We start from the raw sequence: 20,762 nt of genomic DNA, 5'->3' as shown, positions 1-20,762 counted from the left end.
CAGGGCAGAGCACTTGCACAAGGCTGTAAGTTTCATCCTTAGATTTTTTAGGAGGAGTGGGATGAAGGCAAAAGGGAAGAGAGGGCAGAGGAGAGAGAAAAGCTGAAGGGAGAGGAGAGAAGAAATTGAAGATGTGAATGGCAGGAATCAGGAGAGCAGCAGATGAAGTCAGAGAGGAATGAGAAGGAGCGGAGAAGGAGTGACAAAGCAAGGTGCAGGCCGCTACCTAAGCCAGCGAAGTCACAAGAGGCTGGAGTTGAGAGCGTTCACAGTAGCTTCATTCACAAAATAAAGCTCACAGTCCATAGCTGATTTACTTAAACATTGGTGAATGGAAGAGCACACATAGTGGAGCTGCTGCTGCTGCTGCTGCTGGTGGTGATGGTGGTGGTGGTGGTCCCTGAATATCTTGGTTGGGGGTGCAAGTTCACACCACACCAGGGAGAGGAGCGAGTACTCTGAGAATGGTTCACTTTTAAGTCAACTGAACAAAGCTATGCTTGTTTCCTCTTTCCCTCATATGGCATGACTAGGCTTATTGTATTCTCCGTTGATCTTACTGTTCTATGTATGAATCACCTGATCCAAGCAGGAATAGCCTAGTCCCAAGAACTGAATCAGAGATGTGTTGAGAAAGGCCCATTTGGAAAGCTTTTTTTTTTTTTCCCTTCCAATCAAAGGCAGGATTTTTTTTTTTTTTTAAATCCTTTCCCCTCTTACATAAAGAGTGATGCTTAGCCAGGAATAGTAGTGCAACCCTTTAATCCCAGCACTTGGGAGGCAGAGGCAGGTGAATTTCTGAGTTCAAGGCCAGCCTGGTCTACAAAGTGAGTTCCAGGACAGCCAGGGCTACACAGAGAAACCCTGTCTCGAACCCCTCCCCCCCCCCAAAAAAAAAGAGTGATGCTTGACTCTCATGTTTTCCCCAATGCCACAACCTCGAGTTTTACAATGGAAGACATGAGACACTAAGCTCCCTTAAGAACAGGTGCCTCACGTCTTTCTCGACGCTCACCGAATAAAGAAACCACTGAATGTTAAAATGCCCATCGTAGACTGCTGACTAACTTACCCATACTTCCCAAGGAAACCAGGGCATTCTGCCGGGGATCGATGTTCTTATCGTAGGGGCGATACCCGTAGAGGTGGGCGGCACTGTTCACCAGCCAAGTGGCGTTGAGCACCACAGCGTATCTCAGTAAAGTGGCAACATAAAAACTGTTTAGAAAAGTCTCGCCCCAGCAGTACCAGGGCACCAGCGTGGGCAGGATGAAGCACATCAGCAGAATGCCAGGCTTGTAGTACCTGTGTGGAGAGAACATACGCTGAGTCTGGAGAAAATTGGCTATTCTCAGTGGGAGGGGCTGTTAACTTCCTCTTACAGTGAGAGAACGAGGTAGAACGAGGTAGAAAATCTCAGTACAGAGTGTTATCATATTTATTTATTTATTTATTTATTTATTTATTTATTTATTTATTTATTTGAGCCAGGGTTTCTCTGTATAGCCCTGGCTGTCCTGGAACTCACTCAGTAGACCAGGCTGGCCTCGAACTCAGAAATCTGCCTGCCTCTGCCTCCCGAGTGCTGGGATTAAAGGCGTGCGCCACCACGTCTTTAATAAGTCAGCACATAAGTCTGTGTTGAGCAGAGATTGTCCTAAATTAATTCCACCAGTTAACAGAGCAGGAGCTCCATTGTTCTTACTCATAGAGGGATGAGGTCGGCTACTCAACAAACCAGGACCAAACCCCATTCTCAGCCGTTCTGTGCTGAGGCGCTGTTTCACTCCTTCCTAATCTCACCTCCACACAGAACAAACCGCTGATTCCGAGAGAACCGATTGGTGTCCCTTCAGCAGTAATGTCTTGAACGTTCCAGTCACTGGCATGACCTGCATTCAGCGTTCTCATTCTCGTGCTCTCTTTCTAACGTGAGTCCTTTCTGGTAGCATTTTGTCTAAGCTCCGCCCCACAGTTACCTGGCAACAGCCAGGTGCGCCTGACTCACTATAAAAGGGGCTGCTTGCCCCTTCCGCTCTATTTTGCTCTTCTTGCTCCTGCTCTGTCTCCTCGCCCCTTCTCCCCGTCCCTCTCCATTCCCTTTCCCCCCCCTCTCTCTCCACGTGATCATGGCCGTCCCTCTCCATTCCCTTTCCCCCCTCTCTCTCCACGTGATCATGGCCGGCCTTCTCCTTCTCTCCCTCTCCCCTCCCCCTCCCCTCCCCTCCCTCTCCTCTCTCCCTCTTCCCCTCCCTCCTCTCTCCCTCTCCCTCTCCCCCTCCCTCCTCTCTCTCTCTCTCTCTCTCTCTCTCTCTCTCTCTCTCTCTCTCTCTCTTTCTCCCCTGCCCTCTTAACTCCCCTCCCCATGCCCTGAATAAACTTGTGGCTGGTCAGGGATGCCTCAGGATGGGTCCATAGAGGCACCTCCTTCCCCCATACCTGACTACCCCTCCACCAGAACATATTCCTTCTCTCTTTATCTTTTTATAAAACACAACATTCTCCACTTGTTAACCTGTGTTCTTCCTTACCTCACGGGCTGCATACCTTCTTCGCCTGACCTGACATTGGCCTTTTGAAAGCAGGGCTCTGTTTTGGTAGCACCCGTTGTTGGAGAAATAAACTCTTCCTTTTCAACCACTTTGATTCTATCTGTAGCTCAGGCACTGCCGGTGACATCTGTCTGTGTTACCTTCTTTTCCTCTCATTTCTTTTGTAGGTCAAGGGGACAGACTGCTTCTGGATCCTGCATGAAGCTTTAATCCACTTTCCTATTTTTGGTCTGCACACAGATCTTTCCATTGTTTCTGATGCTGCATTTTCATTAGCCTTTCTTGTTCTCCCTGAATGATCTCTGGCCCTTTCTGCCTCTCGCAGTACAGACAGTATTTTGCTTTCCTTCATGATATCTTCGGTATTATACTAAAATCTCCCAGAGGTTATGGACTTAGTTGAATTCATCGTGTCTATGAATATCCCCAGTCAGTGAATATTTGCTCCATTTAATTGGTTTAATGAAATCAGTTCAGAGAGAGAGGAAAGAGCAACACTCCATGACTTTGGACATCCAAGCAATTAAAAACTAGGGTTTAAAATGATCTGTTTGTTTTGTTTTATTGAAACAGCATAATACTTTATAGCCCTGGCTGTCCTGCACTTCACTCTGTAGACCAGGCTAGCCTCAGACCCACAAAGATCCACCTGCCTTTGCATTTCAAATCCCGGGACTAAAGATACGTGTGCCACCACACCTGGCCAATGTGCTCTTTAAAATTATTTTTATTATTATTATTTTTATTGATGTATATGTGTGTATGTCTGTGTGAGTAAGTGCCCCGTGTGTTCCTGTGCCTCTGAAGGTCAGAATGGGGTGTCAGATCCTTTGGAGCAGGAATTGTGGGAGTAAGTCACCCAGTATGGGTGCTGGGATCTGAACTAGGGTCCTCTGGAAGAAGAGAAAGTGCTTTTAACTGCTGTGCCATCTCTTCAGTCCATAGAGTTATCACTATGTAGCTCTGGCTGGCCTGGACTTCACAGAAGTCTACCTGCGTTTGTCTCCCCAGTGCTGGGATTACAGACACACTTGGCTGAAATGATGCTATTGGACAGATAAACCTGGAAATTTATTCAGCTATTTTAAGGACTAAGAGAAATGAGATCTTGAAACCTCATCTCTCAAGCTCCACCCCTCAGCCCCCACTCACCTCCTCTGGAACATCACCAGCTTCTCGGCTTTCAGGTCAGACATGTCCAGTTTTCCGCCCTTCTCTTTGACAGCCGGGTGTTTGCGCACAAGCAGCCAACCCACGTGAGAGAAGAAGAAGCCACGGCGGGAATTGTGAGGGTCGGCGTGTGTTTCTGAGAACTTGTGGTGGGCTCGGTGATCTCGGGCCCATTCATACACGTCATTCTGGAAGCACAGGAAAGAGGAACCCAGTATGGAGAAGAGAGGCCCTCCAAGGAGCCTGCAAGGGTCTAGATGTCTGCAAGGGCTTGGGACTCTTAGCGCAACTCTCAGAGTCTTAGGGACTCTGTCTCCAAGGAGGCCTTGGCAGCACCCTCTCAGGCACACATGCCCGTGAAACTTATGTGAAAAAGCAATTTGAAGACCCCAAACAAAAGAACGCTGTTGCTTCCCAAGGTTTCGTGGTGGGTAGATAGAAGGTAGATCTTAATGTTCAGAGAGTTTCACCAGTAGAGAACATGGTGTCTCCTTATGCAAGTAACATGAAACAGGGTTCCTTTCAAGGTATCTGATGGGGGCAGAGAGATTATGAAACAGAAGGCCTTGGACCCCAAGATTCTGCTTTGTTGCAAGGCTGCAAAAACTCTATGTCTTTGCCATCACAAGAGGGTTGTCACACACGTAACCCAAGAGGACTGACGTCCGAGATAGGAGCATGGGCACATTGCTGAATGACCTCTGAGCTTTTCTGAACTTTATCCATTTCTTCAAGCATGTGCTAATGTGTCATTCTTTTTGTCCTCTAAACATAGAGACTGGAAGCCTTCACCATACACATTGTCAGAGCGAGGTGATCACACACATGATAAGAGCCTCAGATATTGTCAAGGCAAAGTAATTAGTTTTCTAGTATTTTTCCCCCTTCTCTTCCAAGCTAAATCCTATTCTGTAAGCAGCCTATGGCTAGGTGAGTGTCCCTCTCCTAACTTCCTATAGTCTATCCATTATAAGCTTGTTGCAAGCGCTGTCCTCAGTGCTTGAGTTATCCATCATGGTAGCCCTTTAAGATCAGCTTATTTAAAGTCTCAGTTACTTGGTTTCCTCATCTGTTCCATGGGTGGGGCAATAAGGCCTACTTCCTGGCATCCTGGTTGTGAGGACTTAGGAGAACTCCATGTTAAATGCTGGTCCAGCGTCCAGTGCATGGAGCTATAGACGTGTTTGCTCTTATTACCTGAAACAAGGGAATTCTTGAGTCTGGGACACATGCCACTTCCTATTACAGTAGAGTTCAAAGACAATCACAGCAAAGCATGATTTATTGGTGACTGAGTGTTTAAGGAACCACAGTGTCTAGATGATATTCTATGGTCTTTTAAACCAAAAGGACTACACCAGCCATACTACATTATAACCCAGGGAACTTAGGGTTCAAAGAAAGTTATGCCTGGAGAACCTGTTCCACCAATTTCCTGTTTCCCTTCCCAGTGACCTTGAGATGTCCCATGTTGTGGGGATCTCAATACTGGGCATGTACTTGAGAAGACTCTGAAGACTACCTTTCTGTGTTCTGATGCCCACCACTCTGCCCTGGATCATGCATAGAGCAGAGACACAAGAAAGAACAGCATCAGCTTCTTACCTGGAACGCCATGGTGTTGGCAATGATGAGGAAGATCCGCAGGGGCAGGCGTGCCTTGTACGTTCTGTGGCTCCACAGGCGATGGACTCCGGCTCCAATGCCCTCAATACTGATCACATAGTAGACAAACGCTGTTGGGACAGACAACAGAAGAGTCAGCTAACTGCTAAGTGTCCAAGAACACCCTCCCGATACCAGAGTTTGCTACTTAGGATTTGAAGGAGTCTATGGGTTACTCTTTGAGACATCATAGCATTCAGCCTCACCAAAAAAAAAAAAAAAAAAATCACCTCCTACCACTCCACCTAGGAATGGACGTGAGTTAGGATAACCCAGGCACAAAGTGGGCGGAAAAGCAGGATGCTGCAAAGAAGACAGGTTGTCGGCGTTGTCGGCAGCATTATTCTGCTTTCATTGTCAGACCACTGAATTGCAAAGGTTCTATGCCCTTTGACCTTCAGATCATTTTCCCCAGGGGGGTTCAAGGTCATCAACTATTCCAGACCTAAATACTCATAACCAAGAATGTTTATAAAATAGCAGTCAGAGTTCAACCTCAATTGAAGGGAAGATTCATGGATCATGGGGCCATGACTGTTAACCTGTTGCTGCTGCAGCGTTTCAGCCCTGTAGCAGAGGGCTTGAGTATGTACTCGAGCAGGTCTCAGGGCGAGTCAGCCCTGCACAGTCACATTTACACAGAGCCTCAAGCTTCACTGATCCTTAACATTATCCTATGTTGCAGCATAGTCAATTGCATTGTGAACCCCAAGGCTGTGAACTGGAAAAACCTTGTTATGATATGGCTCAGCCCTTGCACACACATCTTTAATCCAAAGAGCTTTCTGTAAACAGAATTAAAGAAAGTCAATGATAGGTCTAGAGGTGGAGAAAGCACCCAGCTGACCTTCTTACTTCACCCACATCCTAGAAGAAAAAGGCTCTCTCTCTTTCCCCACACTGTCAAATACGGTTCACCTCAGAGACCCGCCTTTCTCTGTCTTGGGCTTTAATATGTTCACTCCCTGTCAAATGGTTGCTTGGTCCACCTCTTGACCCATCACTGACTCTGTTTGGTTTTTTCAGTTCACAATCTTGGGGTACACAATGTGATCAAATATCCTGTAACTTTCCCCCTTTTATCTAAATAAAAGACCCTTTCTCTAACGTCAATAAACTATAAACTATCTGGTAAGAATTACATTCATAATGTCCAGTCCTTTTGTACTTGGCAGCCTTGGAGAAAGTACTCTACTATCCTGTGTTGGTGAGCCTCAAGTTCTGTACCTGAATCACTTTCTATCCTAAATTGCATTTACTAACCTAAAAACATCTTTTTAGACCTTAAAAGGTTTTCTTTCTTTCTTTCTTTCTTTCTTTCTTTCTTTCTTTCTTTCTTTCTTTCTTTCTTTCTTTCTTTCTCTCTTTCTCTCTTTCTCTCTTTCTCTCTTTCTCTCTTTCTCTCTCTCTCTCTCTCTCTCTCTCCCTCCCTCCCTCCCTCCCTCTCTCTCTCTCTTTCTTTCTTTTTTAAGATTTATTTATTTATTATATGTAAGTACACTGTAGCTGTCCTCAGATACTCCAGAAGAGGGCATCAGATTTTGTTACAGATGGTTGTGAGCCACCATGTGGTTGCTGGGATTTGAACTCAGGACCATCGGAAGAGCAGTCGGCGCTCTTAACCACTGAGCCATCTTGCCAGCCCAAAAGGTTTTCTTAAATCTTAAACAACTTAAGCTTAACTGTGAGACCATAACTATCTAGTCTTCAACCCCATCAGAGACCTGAGAAGGATAAATATTACCTGAATAAACAGAAAATACAGAGCAAGCACCTTTTAAAACTATAGAAATGACAGAGACAGCTGACCGCCTGAGCAGTCACCAAGATTTCTCCGCAGTGTTGGGGCAACCGTCTCTTCAGCCTACTGGCCCAGAATAATAATAGTCTGACACATTTTTGTGTGAAGGAGAAGTTACGAAGGGCTTCTCTGTCTTGTACTGGCAGAATTCAGCAGTTGCCATTTTTTGTGTCCTACTTGTCCACAGCTTGTACAGCATTCTGTCAGCAGTTGAGGCAAGGGCAGGTGCTTGCCCAGTGGCAGCTTGCCACATTTGAAGCAAACTCCATAAGGAGAGTCCTCAATAGTCATCATCTTTGAAATAGAATGGGGTACTGCCAGGAGCTGACATGTCTTAATAAAACATCTTTAAATGCCATATTCTACAGATATTTTTGAAGACCATCCAACCACCTCAGCATATATGAATAGGAAACTGTTGCTTATCTCTATTGTGGTCTGACATAGCTGTGACCATTTTGTACCATGCCTGCTAGCTATTTCATATTGTTGCTGTGCCGTTGCCTGCCAGTCATTGACATAGGGAAGTGACTTGGCTCAGAGCAAGGACATGCTGATCACACGCCCTGTTTGTTCTGTTGGTTCTGAATGTTCTGTATAAGGTTGGCTAATCTTAAGAAACTCCACAAAGCTTTACATAGGTCCCATCAAATCAAAGGACAATATGAAGTGTTATGCCTGCAATCTCTTGGGTCAGAGGTGACCACCGGGCAGTACATCGTGTACCTGCATATGAGCTCATTGTGGTTTTATCCTTTGTGAGCTGACAGAGAAAGATAACCATTGTCATAGTTCAGATAATTCTGAGCTATGTCCCTGGTCCAACCAGTATCAGGGTGTGCTGTGTGTTCAATAACCTATTCTTGCTTAACTGAGATCAGTGTTCATATGGTTTGTGTGTTGATTGCTGAACCCCAACATTTGGTGCATTGGCAGGAACACCCTTGGGCACTCCTCAGTCATTGTTAGGAAACGCCACCTCTCTCTCCTAGGAGGTAAGTTTCTCTCCAAGGAGGTAAGTTTCCTGTGCCTGCGAAGTTCTTTTTTTTTTTTTTTTTTTTTTCTTGTTTTGGTTTTGCTTCTGGTGTTGGAGACCCAAAGGTGGGCAACTGTGCACAGCATGAGCCAACACAGGGAAACAGGTCTCTAAAGATACTGTTAAATTAGGATAATATTTTATGCAGTTCCTGTCCTAGATATCAGACTTATAAAAGATAGGATTTAAAACAATGTTTCTTTAATGAGGCACTAAAACTGTACTTTCATGCATTGGTATGCAAGAACTTTTCTCTTCTCTTCTCTTCTCTTCTCTTCTCTTCTCTTCTCTTCTCTTCTCTTCTCTTCTCTTTTTTTTTTTCCTTTTTCTTTTTCCCAGACAGGGTTTCTCTGTATAGCCCTGGCTGTCCTGGAACTCACTCTGTAGACCAGGCTGGCCTCGAACTCAGAAATAGGCCTGCCTCTGCCTCCCAAGTGCTGGGATTAAAGGCATGTGCCACCACTGCCTGGCACAAGAACTTTTCTTGCTGATAGCCAAACTTCCTAACAACAAAATAACGTACTTGATATTTATTTTAAAAACACTGGATTTTGCTTAATCTGTTAAAAAAATGGTTTTGTCTTTAAACATATGGTTACATTGTTAGACCTTTGCTTTGTCTTCCAAAAATTATGGTTAGTCTGTGTGACTTCATTCTTTAAAAAACAAAGATGCTTCATTTTGATATTGCAAAAGGAACTTTAAAAACTTATAGTTAAATATATAAAGCTATAGGACATTTTAAATTATGTTGAATGTTTTATTGGAATGTCTTTGTTAATGTATGTTGGTTACAATGAAGGAGGAAATTTTTGTGAAAATAGCTATAATGGTAACGATAATAACTTTAGAACTTATAGTGAACCACAGCAATCAAACTAGGGACACATGAAGGGGGGACAATTATGGAGAAAAAGAAAAAGCTCAGGCAGCCCCTGTGATGGTGGGATGGTCGGATGCCAGATACCAGAGCAGAGAGTTTTAAAATAAAACAGAAGTGGGCTATAGTTCTTAGCAGGAGGAAGAATGAGAAGATGCCAGGAAAGCTGTAGGTTCCTTGCAGACAGTCGTCACGAATGCATAAATGGAACTATAAAAATCTGCCAGAGAAGGAACCATGATCCATGGTCAGGAGAGTTACTGCAGCTTCTGGTTCAGGACTGTCATACCCACAGTTTGAAAAAAAAAATAGCTATTGATTAATGAATAAGGTGGCAGATATAAGATATATATATATTCCTGAGGCCTTTTTATATGTTGTGGTTTTTGTCTTTTTCTTTTCATTACATCAGATATTTCCTCTGTGAATTAGGGTAAGGATGTCAGGAATAAAAATTAAGGAATTTATTCATTTAAAATCTTTTTTAGAGGTTTACAAGATCAAAAAAGTTAAGAATCACTGGCCATGGAATTTATTTCCAATTCCTTTCAGTTTGCCTGAGCTTAGGCAAGGCTCCAGAAGTCACCTCTTTTCAGCCAAAGGAGTTGAGCCAAGCTGAGAAGAGTCCTATTAGCCAAGGGCTTTGCCATCTTTCCAACTTGTTAACCGTTTCCTGTTCTGACACTGGCTTCAGCTTAAACTAAATCGTATGGGAAACAGCCATGTTCTGCTATATTCTACCAGATAAAGGTCAAAAAAACTTCTTAGTCTCTTTATGGGATATGATTTGGGGTTAAAAAGTTTTTATTTTGGTACTAGAGGAGTTTCAATTCAAAGCTGTAATTTTTAAGGTTCAAACCTAACAGAGATTGATGTCAGTAACCTTGAAAATGGTCAAATCCTTTAATGTGTTCAGAAATTTTTGTAAGGTACAATTTAGAGCAGCAAAAAAAAAAAAAAAAAAAAAAAAAAAAACAAAAAACAAAAAAAAAAAACAAAAAACAAAAAACCCAAGAACAAACAAAAGATTGTTTAACTCAGATATGCTAGGTAGGTACTAGCCCTCAAAGAAGTCAGAAATCTGCTAAATATGGCATTTAATATGTTTAAACTTACTATGACAGACAGGAACTCCCAAATCATAACAGTGACCCCATAAGGTCTCCAAGAAGACGTGGGCACAATGACAAAGGACTCCATTGGGATTAGGGTATGATAATCACTGGGCATAACTGCCCCAATGCCTTGCCTGCTGCCAGAGCCTAGCCTGAACTGTGGATAAACAGAGGACAATTGGAGAATTGACTGCCACACACTGCTCAAGTTCAAGGTGAGGTCAGTCTCTCTGATGTTCCTCCTCCACAGGAAAAGCCTCTTCATCTTCTGGGCCTCATGACCAAAGACTGCCTCTGCCCTACGTGCCATGGAGACCTGGGAGCCCGGGTTGGTAACTGTCTCGGTAATTAAAATATGGACTAGTCTCTGTCATTTCGATTGATACATAGGTCCATCTGGGTTATAATACATCCTTCTTCAGACCTCTGATCACATTGACAACTTAACAGCTAAAAGAAAAAAAAAAACAAAGAAAAAACCAACAGGCAGTTAGCTATCTCCTCACCTCCAGGTACTCCACCACTATGTTATTAAAAATGTCAAAAACAGGCTTGCCTTGCCACAGGCTTCATATTAAATGACACTCTTAATAATCAACTCAACTGTCTGTGTCTCATAATAAGTTATTGGATGAAAAAATATAAAATCTAAAATTTACTTAAGATCTGAAAAAAGTGTTTATAGGTCTAAAAAAATGATTGAGATTGATAATACAGATGACAAAGGTTAGAGGATATTAAAAAAACTTGGGAGATGATAGGAAAATAATTTAAAAAGATGTTGAAGGTTGATAAATACAAATTAAAAATGGGAGAGTCTGAAAGATGTTTAATATTTGAGAATCTAAGAAGGTATTTTAAGATATATAAATGCAAGTTATAAAGGTATAAAAATAATTTAAAATAAAAATGGGAGATGTTCAAAACTCCCCCACGTGCTATTGTTATTTCAATGTTCAGGATTCTGATATTGATCGATGGAGTTCTGATGAGCTGATGGGACATCGTCAGTTTCCAATTCCGTCACAAGCTCACGATTTTAATTCCCCTTTGGTTGTCTTCTGAGTATATGCTTAAAGATGCTTCCCATCATGCTAAAAACATCTCTGTCCAGCCTGCACACCGGGTCCTTTGGACAGAGGAGAGAATGGTCTGTGCCTTCTAATGCAAACCTACAGCAATTACAAGGTCTCAAAGGCATCAGTCTATTCCAGCTGTCTAACAGACACTACTTTTTTCCCTAAAATATGGATTTCAGTACAATGGTAAATACTAATGTCCATCCTTTTGTAAACTAAAGTTCATATAAGCTTCAGGGAATCAAGAATGCTAAGACTTGGACCCACCTGCCACAGACCAAATGGACTCCAGATAAGTGTACCTGCCTGTTCTTGAAAATGAGCTTTTCCCTTGGTCTTGGAATTCCTTACCTCTCCCAATTACTAGACGATTCTGATTTCCGTTCCTACTCCATATTTGTGTCAGCAGGTTTTTCACCTGGCTAACAGACTCCATCCAGTGATCACCTGTGGAGCTGCTGAACTCCGGACTTGCTAAAAGCTGATGTTAACCAGTCCAACTGATGTGATGGCTCCTCGTCTTTCATCTGGATAAAGCTAAGTAAATGCTTCTAAGAAACGCCCCATTGCCTAGCCTTCCTGGGCCCCTTGGACAAGGTCCTAATGTCAACAGTAAGCAGTTACAGAAGGAAGATATGACATCTGTCCATTATCCCACCTTACTGGCTGAAATGCTGAGTCAAACAGGAACTCCCCCAGGCCCACTCAGAAAAGGACTCCACTTTGTCATCCTGACCACCCCATGGCCACGAAAATAGATGGGATCCAATCCTGGATTAATCGCTCTCTTCTGAAGTTCACCACCCCCTTCCCCAAAACATCTGGATCCCAGCAATGGGTTGTTAGACAACACCCACAGAACCCGTTAAAAATCAGACAGATAAAAGATTCCAGAGGTTTGCTTTCTATTTCATGTTGCCTTGGGCTGCTGAGGGACATGCTCCAGTACAACACACATGAACATCGATTAGAACTACGGACGGAAGCCTAAATAACATTGCTTATGGTTCCCCCCGCCCTCACGTTTGACGTATGTAAATTGTTTGGGCCAAAATGGAACAGGTGCCCAAAGGCCACAAACATATATGTTCCCTCATTCTCTAGGTCTTTGGATATAGGATCCAGAATATGGAAAATACTTTGGCCACCCTTCAGGTATATGCCTGCCCCTCAGTTGAAGACCCTGACTTGCAGGGGACATGGTGTGTGCTTTTGTGATATGTGGGGCGATAAAGCATTAGCTTCCTGGGTAACTGATAAAGATAAGTATATTCAGCCACAGAAGGTTGAGTCAGTCTAGAAAACTTGGGAAGACCAACCCCACTCAAATTAAGATAAAAATGATACAAATGATTTATGAGATACAGGGTAGATTTGGGGGCTCCTCCTTTATGCATCTGGTAATGACCCTGGGATGATATTCACCATCCAGAGAGTCCAGGTCACTAGGAACAGGGTCTTAGACATCAGTGGTTCCAAGAGAATGTTAATGCCCTCTCCCTGTCCTAGAAAGGACAAGGTCTCTCTGCTTATATAAGATATCGGTCTCAGTACCTGCAACACCGTAATAATGTACAGATGCTAATGCAGGAGTTTCCCCTTACTCTTTAGTACCGCCAAAAGGCACTTGGTTTGCTTGTGCCTTGGCACTGACCCCCTGTATCAGTCCCTTTAGCATCACTGAAACTTCTGAATTTTGCATACTTGTACATCTGTAGCCTCTGGTACAGTATTATCCTGGAGAAGGAGGTTAGGGACACCTGGGACTTCTACACCATTCCCAGATGGCCAGGGCAGTGCCAACACTAATAATGCCTTTCCTAAAAAGCATGAGCATAGCAAGACCTACCAGCATGAGAGAAGCAACACTTATGAAGGGAGATCAAAATGTCAAACATTTAAGCCAACAAAGACTGATATAAAAGTTTGTCCTCCTGGCCTCAGAAAAGAATTTTTTTTTCTGAGACAGGGTTTCTCTGTGTAGCCCTGACTGTCCTAGAACTCACTCTGTAGACCAGGCTGACCTCAAACTCAGAAATTTGCCTGCCTCTGCCTCCCAAGTGCTGGGATTAAAGGCATGCGCCACCACGCCCAGCATCAGAAAAGAAAAATTTTGAGTCAATGATTTGACTCATTGGGACAGCTCAAAAAAGGGTGGAATGCTATGGTTTGACACCTCCCCCTCCAAGCATAGCTGTAGCCATTTTGTACCATGCCTGTCAGCTATTTCATATTGTTGCTGTAACATGCCTGCCAGATACACAGAAGTGACTTGGCTCAAGGACATACTGACCACATACTGTTTTGTTCTGTATGTTCTGAATGTGCGGTATGAGTTTTGCTAATCTTAAGAAATTCCACAAAGCTTTGTGTAGGACCCATCAAATCAAAGGACAATTTGAACTGTTATGTCTGAAATCACTTGAGTCAGAGCTGACCACCCGGCAGTACTTCCTGTGTGTGAACTCACTGTGGCTTTTGTGGTTTTATCCTTTGTGAGCTGACAGGAAAAGATATCTGTTGTCATAGTTCTGATAATTCTGGGCTCTGTTCCTGATCTGACCAGTATTAAAGTGCAGTCAATAACTATTCTGAGTAGTTAACTGAGATCAGTGTTCACGCCGTTTGTGTGGCGATGTCTGAACACCAACAGTCTCTAGCTATTTACTATCCTGGTAAGTATGTTGATGAAGTTAAAAGCTAAGTGTTCATGCAGGGTCCGAGCACTGATCCAGTCTCAGCTGTATCATACATTTCATAGGAATGCAGCACTCCAACTCAAAGCCTACAAGATCAGTCTCTCTAATGCGGAGTGGACACTGGGTGTACCCATCTGTTGCTCAGATTGGTAGAACTAGGAGGTGGGACTGAGGCCTTGTTAGTACCTAAAGGCCATCTGGAAACCATAGAACCTCTGCGGCTACAGAACTTAGCTGAGATTGGAGATACCAAACATTGCACAAACTGCTATGTGTCCCTCTGTATCAAGAGTTAACGGTTTTCTAAGTGGTCTCTTTCCTCCTCTCTTCTGCCTCCTGTGTGTCATCTGGTCCTTCTATAGGACCTCAGGACAACCATAGAGATGGTGTCTGCCCTAGGGAAGGGCTGACCGTATCCTTCTGAACTGGGATGAGGCCTCAGATGGTTTGCAGCCTCTGACTCAGTGGTGACTGGGGTCTTCCCATGAAGAGGATCTAACTGTACCTGGACAGAGAAGCCAGTGGAGGGCAAACCCTGACGTCACAGGAGGAAAGGGAAGGAAGGCTTAAAGCAGAGCCAGAGTACCAAGAAAAGTGTCCGAATCTGCTCCACACTGCAGATCACCAAGGCGCATTGGCTCCAGAGTACAGACAATGCTATCTTAACAGGGGTGCTGGAGTGACAGTCCTCGTGACATGGAGTCATGATCTTATTCTGCCAATTGCTTTGGTCACGAAGGTTGTATTAGTCAGGGTTCTCTAGAGTCACAGAACTTATGGATAGTCTCTAGATAGTAAAGGAATTTATTGATGACTTACAGTCGGCAGCCCAATTCCCAACAATTGTTCAGTCGCAGCTGTGAATGGAAGTCCAAGGATCTAGCAGTTACTCAGTCTCACGCAGCAAGCAGGCGAAGGAGCAAGGGCTCGAGCTAGACTCCCTTCTTCCAATGTCCTTATATTGTCTCCAGCAGAAGGTGGAGCCCAGATTAAAGGTGTGTTCCACCACACCTTTAATCCCAGATGAAAGGCGTAGCCCAGATTAAAGGTGTGTTCCTTAAACTCGGAGATTCAATCTTCTGGAATTCATAGCCACTGTGGCTCAAGATCTTCAAACCAAGATCCAGATAAGGATCTCCAAGCCTCCAGATAAGGGTCACTGGTGAGCCTTCCAATTCCGGATTGTAATTCATTCCAAATATTGTCAAGTTGACAACCAGGAATAGCCACTACAATCCACCCCTTGTCAACTTGACACAAATAATATCTCATGTTCACATGAAACAATAACAAGGTTGTAAATACGCCTAACATGATATAACTATTCCTCGTACAATCGCAAACGCATTTGTAAATTTACAATGGGCATTCATATTACTTTATAATCCTCGTTTCTGCAACTGGTTACGTGGCCTTAATTGGTATTTATAACTACCTTCCTCTACTACCCATTCTGTATTTCCTTCTCCTTCAGCCAGCACCTCAGCAGGTCTTGGCTCTTTTCCTGGAGGATTGACCCATACCTTCATTCCTGATGGGTCTGCGTCCTTTGTCATCCTGCTTGGATTAGGCTGTTGTAGTTTCCCATTGACTTTAATCACAGGACATGGTAGTACTAAGAGACGCCCTAAGGGATCTCCTACACTCCAGACATAATCTTGCTTACCACCATTGTGAAGAGGTAATCCAATTTCCCCATGGTAATCTGGATCTATCACCCCTCCTAACACTGTTATTCCTTTTTTAGCCTGTTGGTTTAAGGGCATTAGAAGCCCAAAATGACCAGGGGGAAGTCTGAGCTTCCAGTTCAATGGAATGTTTGTTGTAGCTCCTGGTAGGAGCATTCCCCTCTCTGGAGCCAAAACTTCTAGGCCAGCAGAACCTAGAGTTATGGGGACAGGAAGCAAAAATTTTCCTAGAGGGTCACTAGGAGTGATAGTAAGTGGAACTATTCCGTTTTCCACCCCTTGATTCCTGGACCCATGAATCCTGGCTATAGGTGAAACTGTACCATATATCGAGCGCTGATTCAAAGCATATACTGCCTTCTGAAGAACTCTACCCCAGCCTTCCAAGCTGTTACCACCTAATTGGCGCTGTAACTGCGTCTTCAAAAGGCCATTCCATCTTTCTATCAGACCAGCTGCTTCAGGATGGTGGGGAACGTGGTAAGACCAGTGAATTCCATGATCGTGGGCCCACTGTCGTACTTCTCTGGCTGTGAAATGAGTTCCTTGGTCAGAAGCAATACTGTGTGGAATACCATGACGATAGATGAGGCATTCTGTCAGTCCGTGAATGGTGGTTTTAGCAGAGGCATTACGTGCAGGAAAGGCAAATCCATAACCAGAATAAGTATCTACTCCAGTAAGAACAAAACGCTGTCCTTTCCATGAAGGAAGTGGTCCAATGTAGTCAACCTGCCACCAGGTTGCTGGCTGGTCACCCCGAGGAATGGTGCCATATCTGGGACTCAGTGTTGGTTTCTGCTGTTGGCAGATCTGGCAATCAGCAGCAGCAGTAGCCAGGTCAGCTTTGGTGAGTGGAAGCCCGTGTTGCTGAGCCCAAGCATAACCTCCATCTCGACCACCATGTCCACTTTGTTCATGTGCCCATTGAGCAATGACAGGGATGGCTGGGGAGAGAGGCTGACTGTCCACAGAACGGGTCATCTTATCCACTTGATTATTGAACTCCTCCTCGGCTGAAGTCACCTTTTGGTGAGCATTTACATGGGACACAAATATCTTCACATCCTTTGCCCATTTGGAGAGATCTATCCACATACTTCTTCCCCAGATGTCTTTCTCACCAATTTTCCAATTGTGATCTTTCCAAGTCCCTGACCATCCAGCCAATCCATTGGCTACAGCCCATGAGTCAGTGAATAATCGTACATCTGGCCACTTCTTCTTACAAACAAACTGTAATACCATGTGTACTGCCCGAAGTTCTGCCCACTGTGAAGATTTCCCTTCACCTGTGTCTTTCAAGGTTGTCCCAGAAAGGGGTTGTAATGCTGCAGCTGTCCACTTCTGGGTGGTACCTGCATAACGTGCAGAGCCATCAGTAAACCAGGCTCTAGTCTTCTCCTCTTCGGTCAGTTGATCATAGGGAACACCCCATGAGGCTATAGGTGCATGCTTGGCAGCAGATGGCATTGTAACAGGAGTAGAAACCATAGGCATTTGAGCAACTTCTTCATGTAACTTGCTTGTGCCTTCAGGACCTGCTCTGGCCCGATCACGTATATACCACTTCCATTTGATAATAGACTGCTGCTGTGCACGTCCCACTTTATGACTTGCAGGGTCTGATAGTACCCAGCTCATGATGGGTAGTTCAGGTCGCATAGTGACTTGGTGTCCTATTGTCAGACGTTCAGTTTCCACTAAGGCCCAATAGCAGGCCAAGAGCTGTTTTTCAAAGGGAGAATAGTTGTCTGCCGATGATGGTAGAGCTTTGCTCCAAAATCCCAAAGGTCTTTTCTGTGATTCACCTACAGGGGCCTGCCAGAGGCTCCAAACAGCATCTCTATCAGCCACAGACACCTCAAGTACCATCGGATCTGCTGGGTCATATGGTCCAAGTGGTAGAGCAGCCTGCACAGCAGCCTGGACCTGTTGAAGGGCCTTCTCCTGTTCCAGGCCCCACACAAAGCTAGCAGCTTTCCGAGTCACTTGGTAAATAGGCCTAAGTAACACACCCAAGTGAGGGATGTGTTGTCTCCAGAATCCAAATAGACCCACTAAACGTTGTGCTTCTTTCTTGGTTGTAGGAGGGGCCAGGTGCAATAACTTATCTTTCACCTTAGAAGGAATATCTCTGCATGCCCCACACCACTGGACTCCTAAGAATTTCACTGAGGTAGATGGTCCTTGAATTTTGGTTGGATTTATTTCCCATCCTCTGATACGCATATGTGTTACCAATGAGTCCAAAGTGGTTGCTACTTCCTGCTCACTTGGTCCAATCAGCATAATGTCATCAATATAGTGCACCAATGTGATATTTTGTGGAAGATCCAAACGATCAAGATCCCTTCTAACTAAATTATGACACAGGGCAGGAGAGTTAATATATCCTTGAGGCAAAACTGTGAAGATATACTGTTGGCCTTGCCAACTGAAAGCAAATTGCTTCTGGTGGTCCTTATGGACAGGTACTGAGAAGAAGGCATTTGCCAGATCAATAGCCGCATACCAGGTGCCAGGAGATGTGTTAATTTGCTCAAGTAACGAAACTACGTCTGGTACAGCAGCTGCAATTGGAGTTACTACCTGATTTAGTTTTCGATAATCAACTGTCATTCTCCATGATCCATCTGTTTTCTGCACTGGCCAGATAGGAGAGTTAAACGGAGATGTGGTGGGAACCACCACCCCTGCGTCTTTCAAGTCCTTGATAGTGGCAGTAATTTCTGCAATGCCTCCAGGAATACGATACTGTTTTTGATTCACTATTTTCTTTGGCAAAAGCAACTCTAAAGGCTTCCATTTGGCCTTTCCAACCATAATAGCCCTCACTCTACAGTTCAGGGAACCAATATGAGAATTCTGCCAATTTCTGAGTATATCTATCCCAATTATACATTCTGGAACTGGGGAAATCACCACAGGATGTGTCCGGGGACCTACTGGACCTACTGTGAGTCGGACATCAGTCAAAACTCCATTAATCACCTGCCCTCCATAAGCCCCTACTTTAACTGGAGGGCCACAATGTTTCTTGGGATCCCCTGGGATCAGTGTCAACTCAGAACCAGTATCCAGCAGACCCCGAAAAGTCTGATTATTTCCTTTTCCCCAGTGTACAGTTACCCTTGTAAAAGGCCGTAGGTCCCTCTGGGGAAGAACTGGAGAAAGGGTAACAGCAAAACCTTTGAGTGTCTTATCAAGATCCTTCCTCAGCGGAACCTGGCCACCCCTTCATTCAAGGGGTTCTGGATCTGCAAACTGTCTCAAGTCTGGAAATTGATTCACTGGCCGAGATTGCTGTTTACCACGATCTAATGTAGCCTTTCTTTCATTTGGCTGTTTACCACGATCTAATGTAGCCTTTCTTTCATTTGTTTGAGAATTTTTCTGCTTATACAGATCAAACAAATATGCAGTAGGCTTCCTATGTATTTCATTCCTGGAAACACCATGATTGGTTAGCCAGTACCAAAGGTCCAACCGAGTCATGCCATTATAAATTTCACCTCTCCTGTGCTGACCATTACTGGGTATGTTATTATAAACATTCTTTTGTCTACGCTGTCCATTATAATAACTAGAATCACCTTGTCTCGGGCGATTCAATGCTGCCACCTGGCCCTTGTTACCTCGGAATCCAACTAAACCCAGTGAATTTAATTCATCTAATTGAGCAGAAGCATCTCCAATGCTAAGATCTGGCACAAGGAAAAGGGAAAGAACAAAACCCTTCAAATGTGCTGGTGCCCCTCTCACCAATTTGCGTCTTATAGAGCTGGTGAAAGGCATATCTTCTGGACCTTCCCATTGTGGACAATTATGCTTTACACAATATATCCACTCTAGCATTGCAATTTCCCTAAGTCTTAAAATCCCTTCATCAACACTAAGCCATGGAATATCAGGCATCTCCAAGTCATTTCCAGTAGGCCATCTTTTGATAAACACCTCAGCCAACCATTCAAACAAACTTTTGACACCTTTTTTAACTATGCGAGCTTCCGTATTAAACCTAGAATCTCTACTCAGAGGACCCATGTCAATAAACTCAGCCTGCTCTAGTTTTATGTTCCTTCCACCCTTATCCCACACCCTTAAAATCCATTCCCACACATATTCACCAGGTTTCTGCTTGAATGAATTAGCAAACTCATTAAGCTCCTTAGTAGTGTAGCGAATTTCCTCATGGACTACACTTTCTACCTCCCCTCTAGGAGCCTGTTTTGCTTTGAGTCTGGTTACAGGTCTAGAAGAAACTATTGGTGGGCCGTGAGCAGACTCTGCAAAATTAATTTCCTCATGTGGGGAAGGCATTATTTCAAGAGGTGGGGCTGAGGGTACTACTTCCTCAGGTGGGGCAAACCCTTGAGAATCTGAGGATTCAAAATTCTCAGCTTCAACATGGTCTTCCCACACATCCCCATCCCATGTTGTAGGATCCCATTCTTTGCCAATTAGAGCCCTTACTTTAACTGTCGACACACTCTGAGGCTGAGACTTGAATTTTCGCTGTAGTTCAGCCAACCTTACAATGAGAGTTTCTGTTTGATTTTCTGCAACTTGAGCTCTATTGCTACAAGAGAGAAGATTCTCCTCAAGGACACACTTAGCAACTTTTAGATCGTTTACTTGTGTCTGGAGCCTTTCGATTTTATCACACAACTCCTTCCTTTCATTCATCATTTTTTCCACAGATACTAAGAGCAGCCAGCCAGTAAAATCATTTTTCGATTTTTTCCCCATCTTGTAGAAAGCTTTGTGCACTGAATCACCTAATTCATTAAGAAAATCAAGGGCATTAGCTTCTTTAAGTTCGGAATATAGTTTCAACCATGGGTCTTCAAAATTCTCTGAGCTCCCAGGAGGGAGAGAATCTGGAGAGGTTTCAATAGTTGAAAGTGCTGGTGGATCAACAAGCCAATTCCAGAATTTTAAAAGATTCATCCTTGTACTTCTGTTACTCTAGAACCACTCCTGGTACCAACTTCTGTATTAGTCAGGGTTCTCTAGAGTCACAGAACTTATGGATAGTCTCTAGATAGTAAAGGAATTTATTGATGACTTACAG

At 44.0% G+C, this 20,762-nt stretch overlaps 2 protein-coding genes across 7 annotated transcripts in view; one reads left to right on the top strand and one right to left on the bottom strand.

Annotated features, from left to right (window-relative positions):
* Pkd2l1 (polycystic kidney disease 2-like 1) overlaps nt 1-20,762 on the top strand; it is a 100,692-nt gene that overhangs the window by 8,648 nt on the left and 71,282 nt on the right. For 4 of the 6 annotated variants that reach the window (XM_030250972.1, XM_030250970.1, XM_011247267.3 and 1 more), the window contains 2 exons: nt 8,125-8,183; nt 11,708-11,839. The gene's annotated coding sequence lies outside the window, so the exon portion shown is untranslated. Of the gene's footprint in view, nt 1-8,124; nt 8,184-11,704; nt 11,840-20,762 lie in introns of all 6 variants that reach the window. The other 2 variants (XM_030250973.1, XM_030250974.1) reach the window with 2 other exon arrangements.
* Scd3 (stearoyl-coenzyme A desaturase 3) overlaps nt 1-20,762 on the bottom strand; it is a 40,729-nt gene that overhangs the window by 4,336 nt on the left and 15,631 nt on the right. Inside the window, exons 3-5 of the mRNA NM_024450.2 lie at nt 5,328-5,458; nt 3,705-3,910; nt 1,073-1,305 (exon numbers count right to left, since the gene is read on the bottom strand). Coding sequence (NP_077770.1) covers nt 1,073-1,305; nt 3,705-3,910; nt 5,328-5,458 — 570 coding nt within the window. The remainder of the gene's footprint in view (nt 1-1,072; nt 1,306-3,704; nt 3,911-5,327; nt 5,459-20,762) is intronic.

The sequence above is a fragment of the Mus musculus genome, chromosome 19 (assembly GCF_000001635.26).
Source record: "Mus musculus strain C57BL/6J chromosome 19, GRCm38.p6 C57BL/6J".
In the NCBI taxonomy this organism is placed as follows: Eukaryota; Metazoa; Chordata; class Mammalia; order Rodentia; family Muridae; genus Mus; species Mus musculus.
This window is presented reverse-complemented; position numbering and strand designations above follow the sequence as displayed.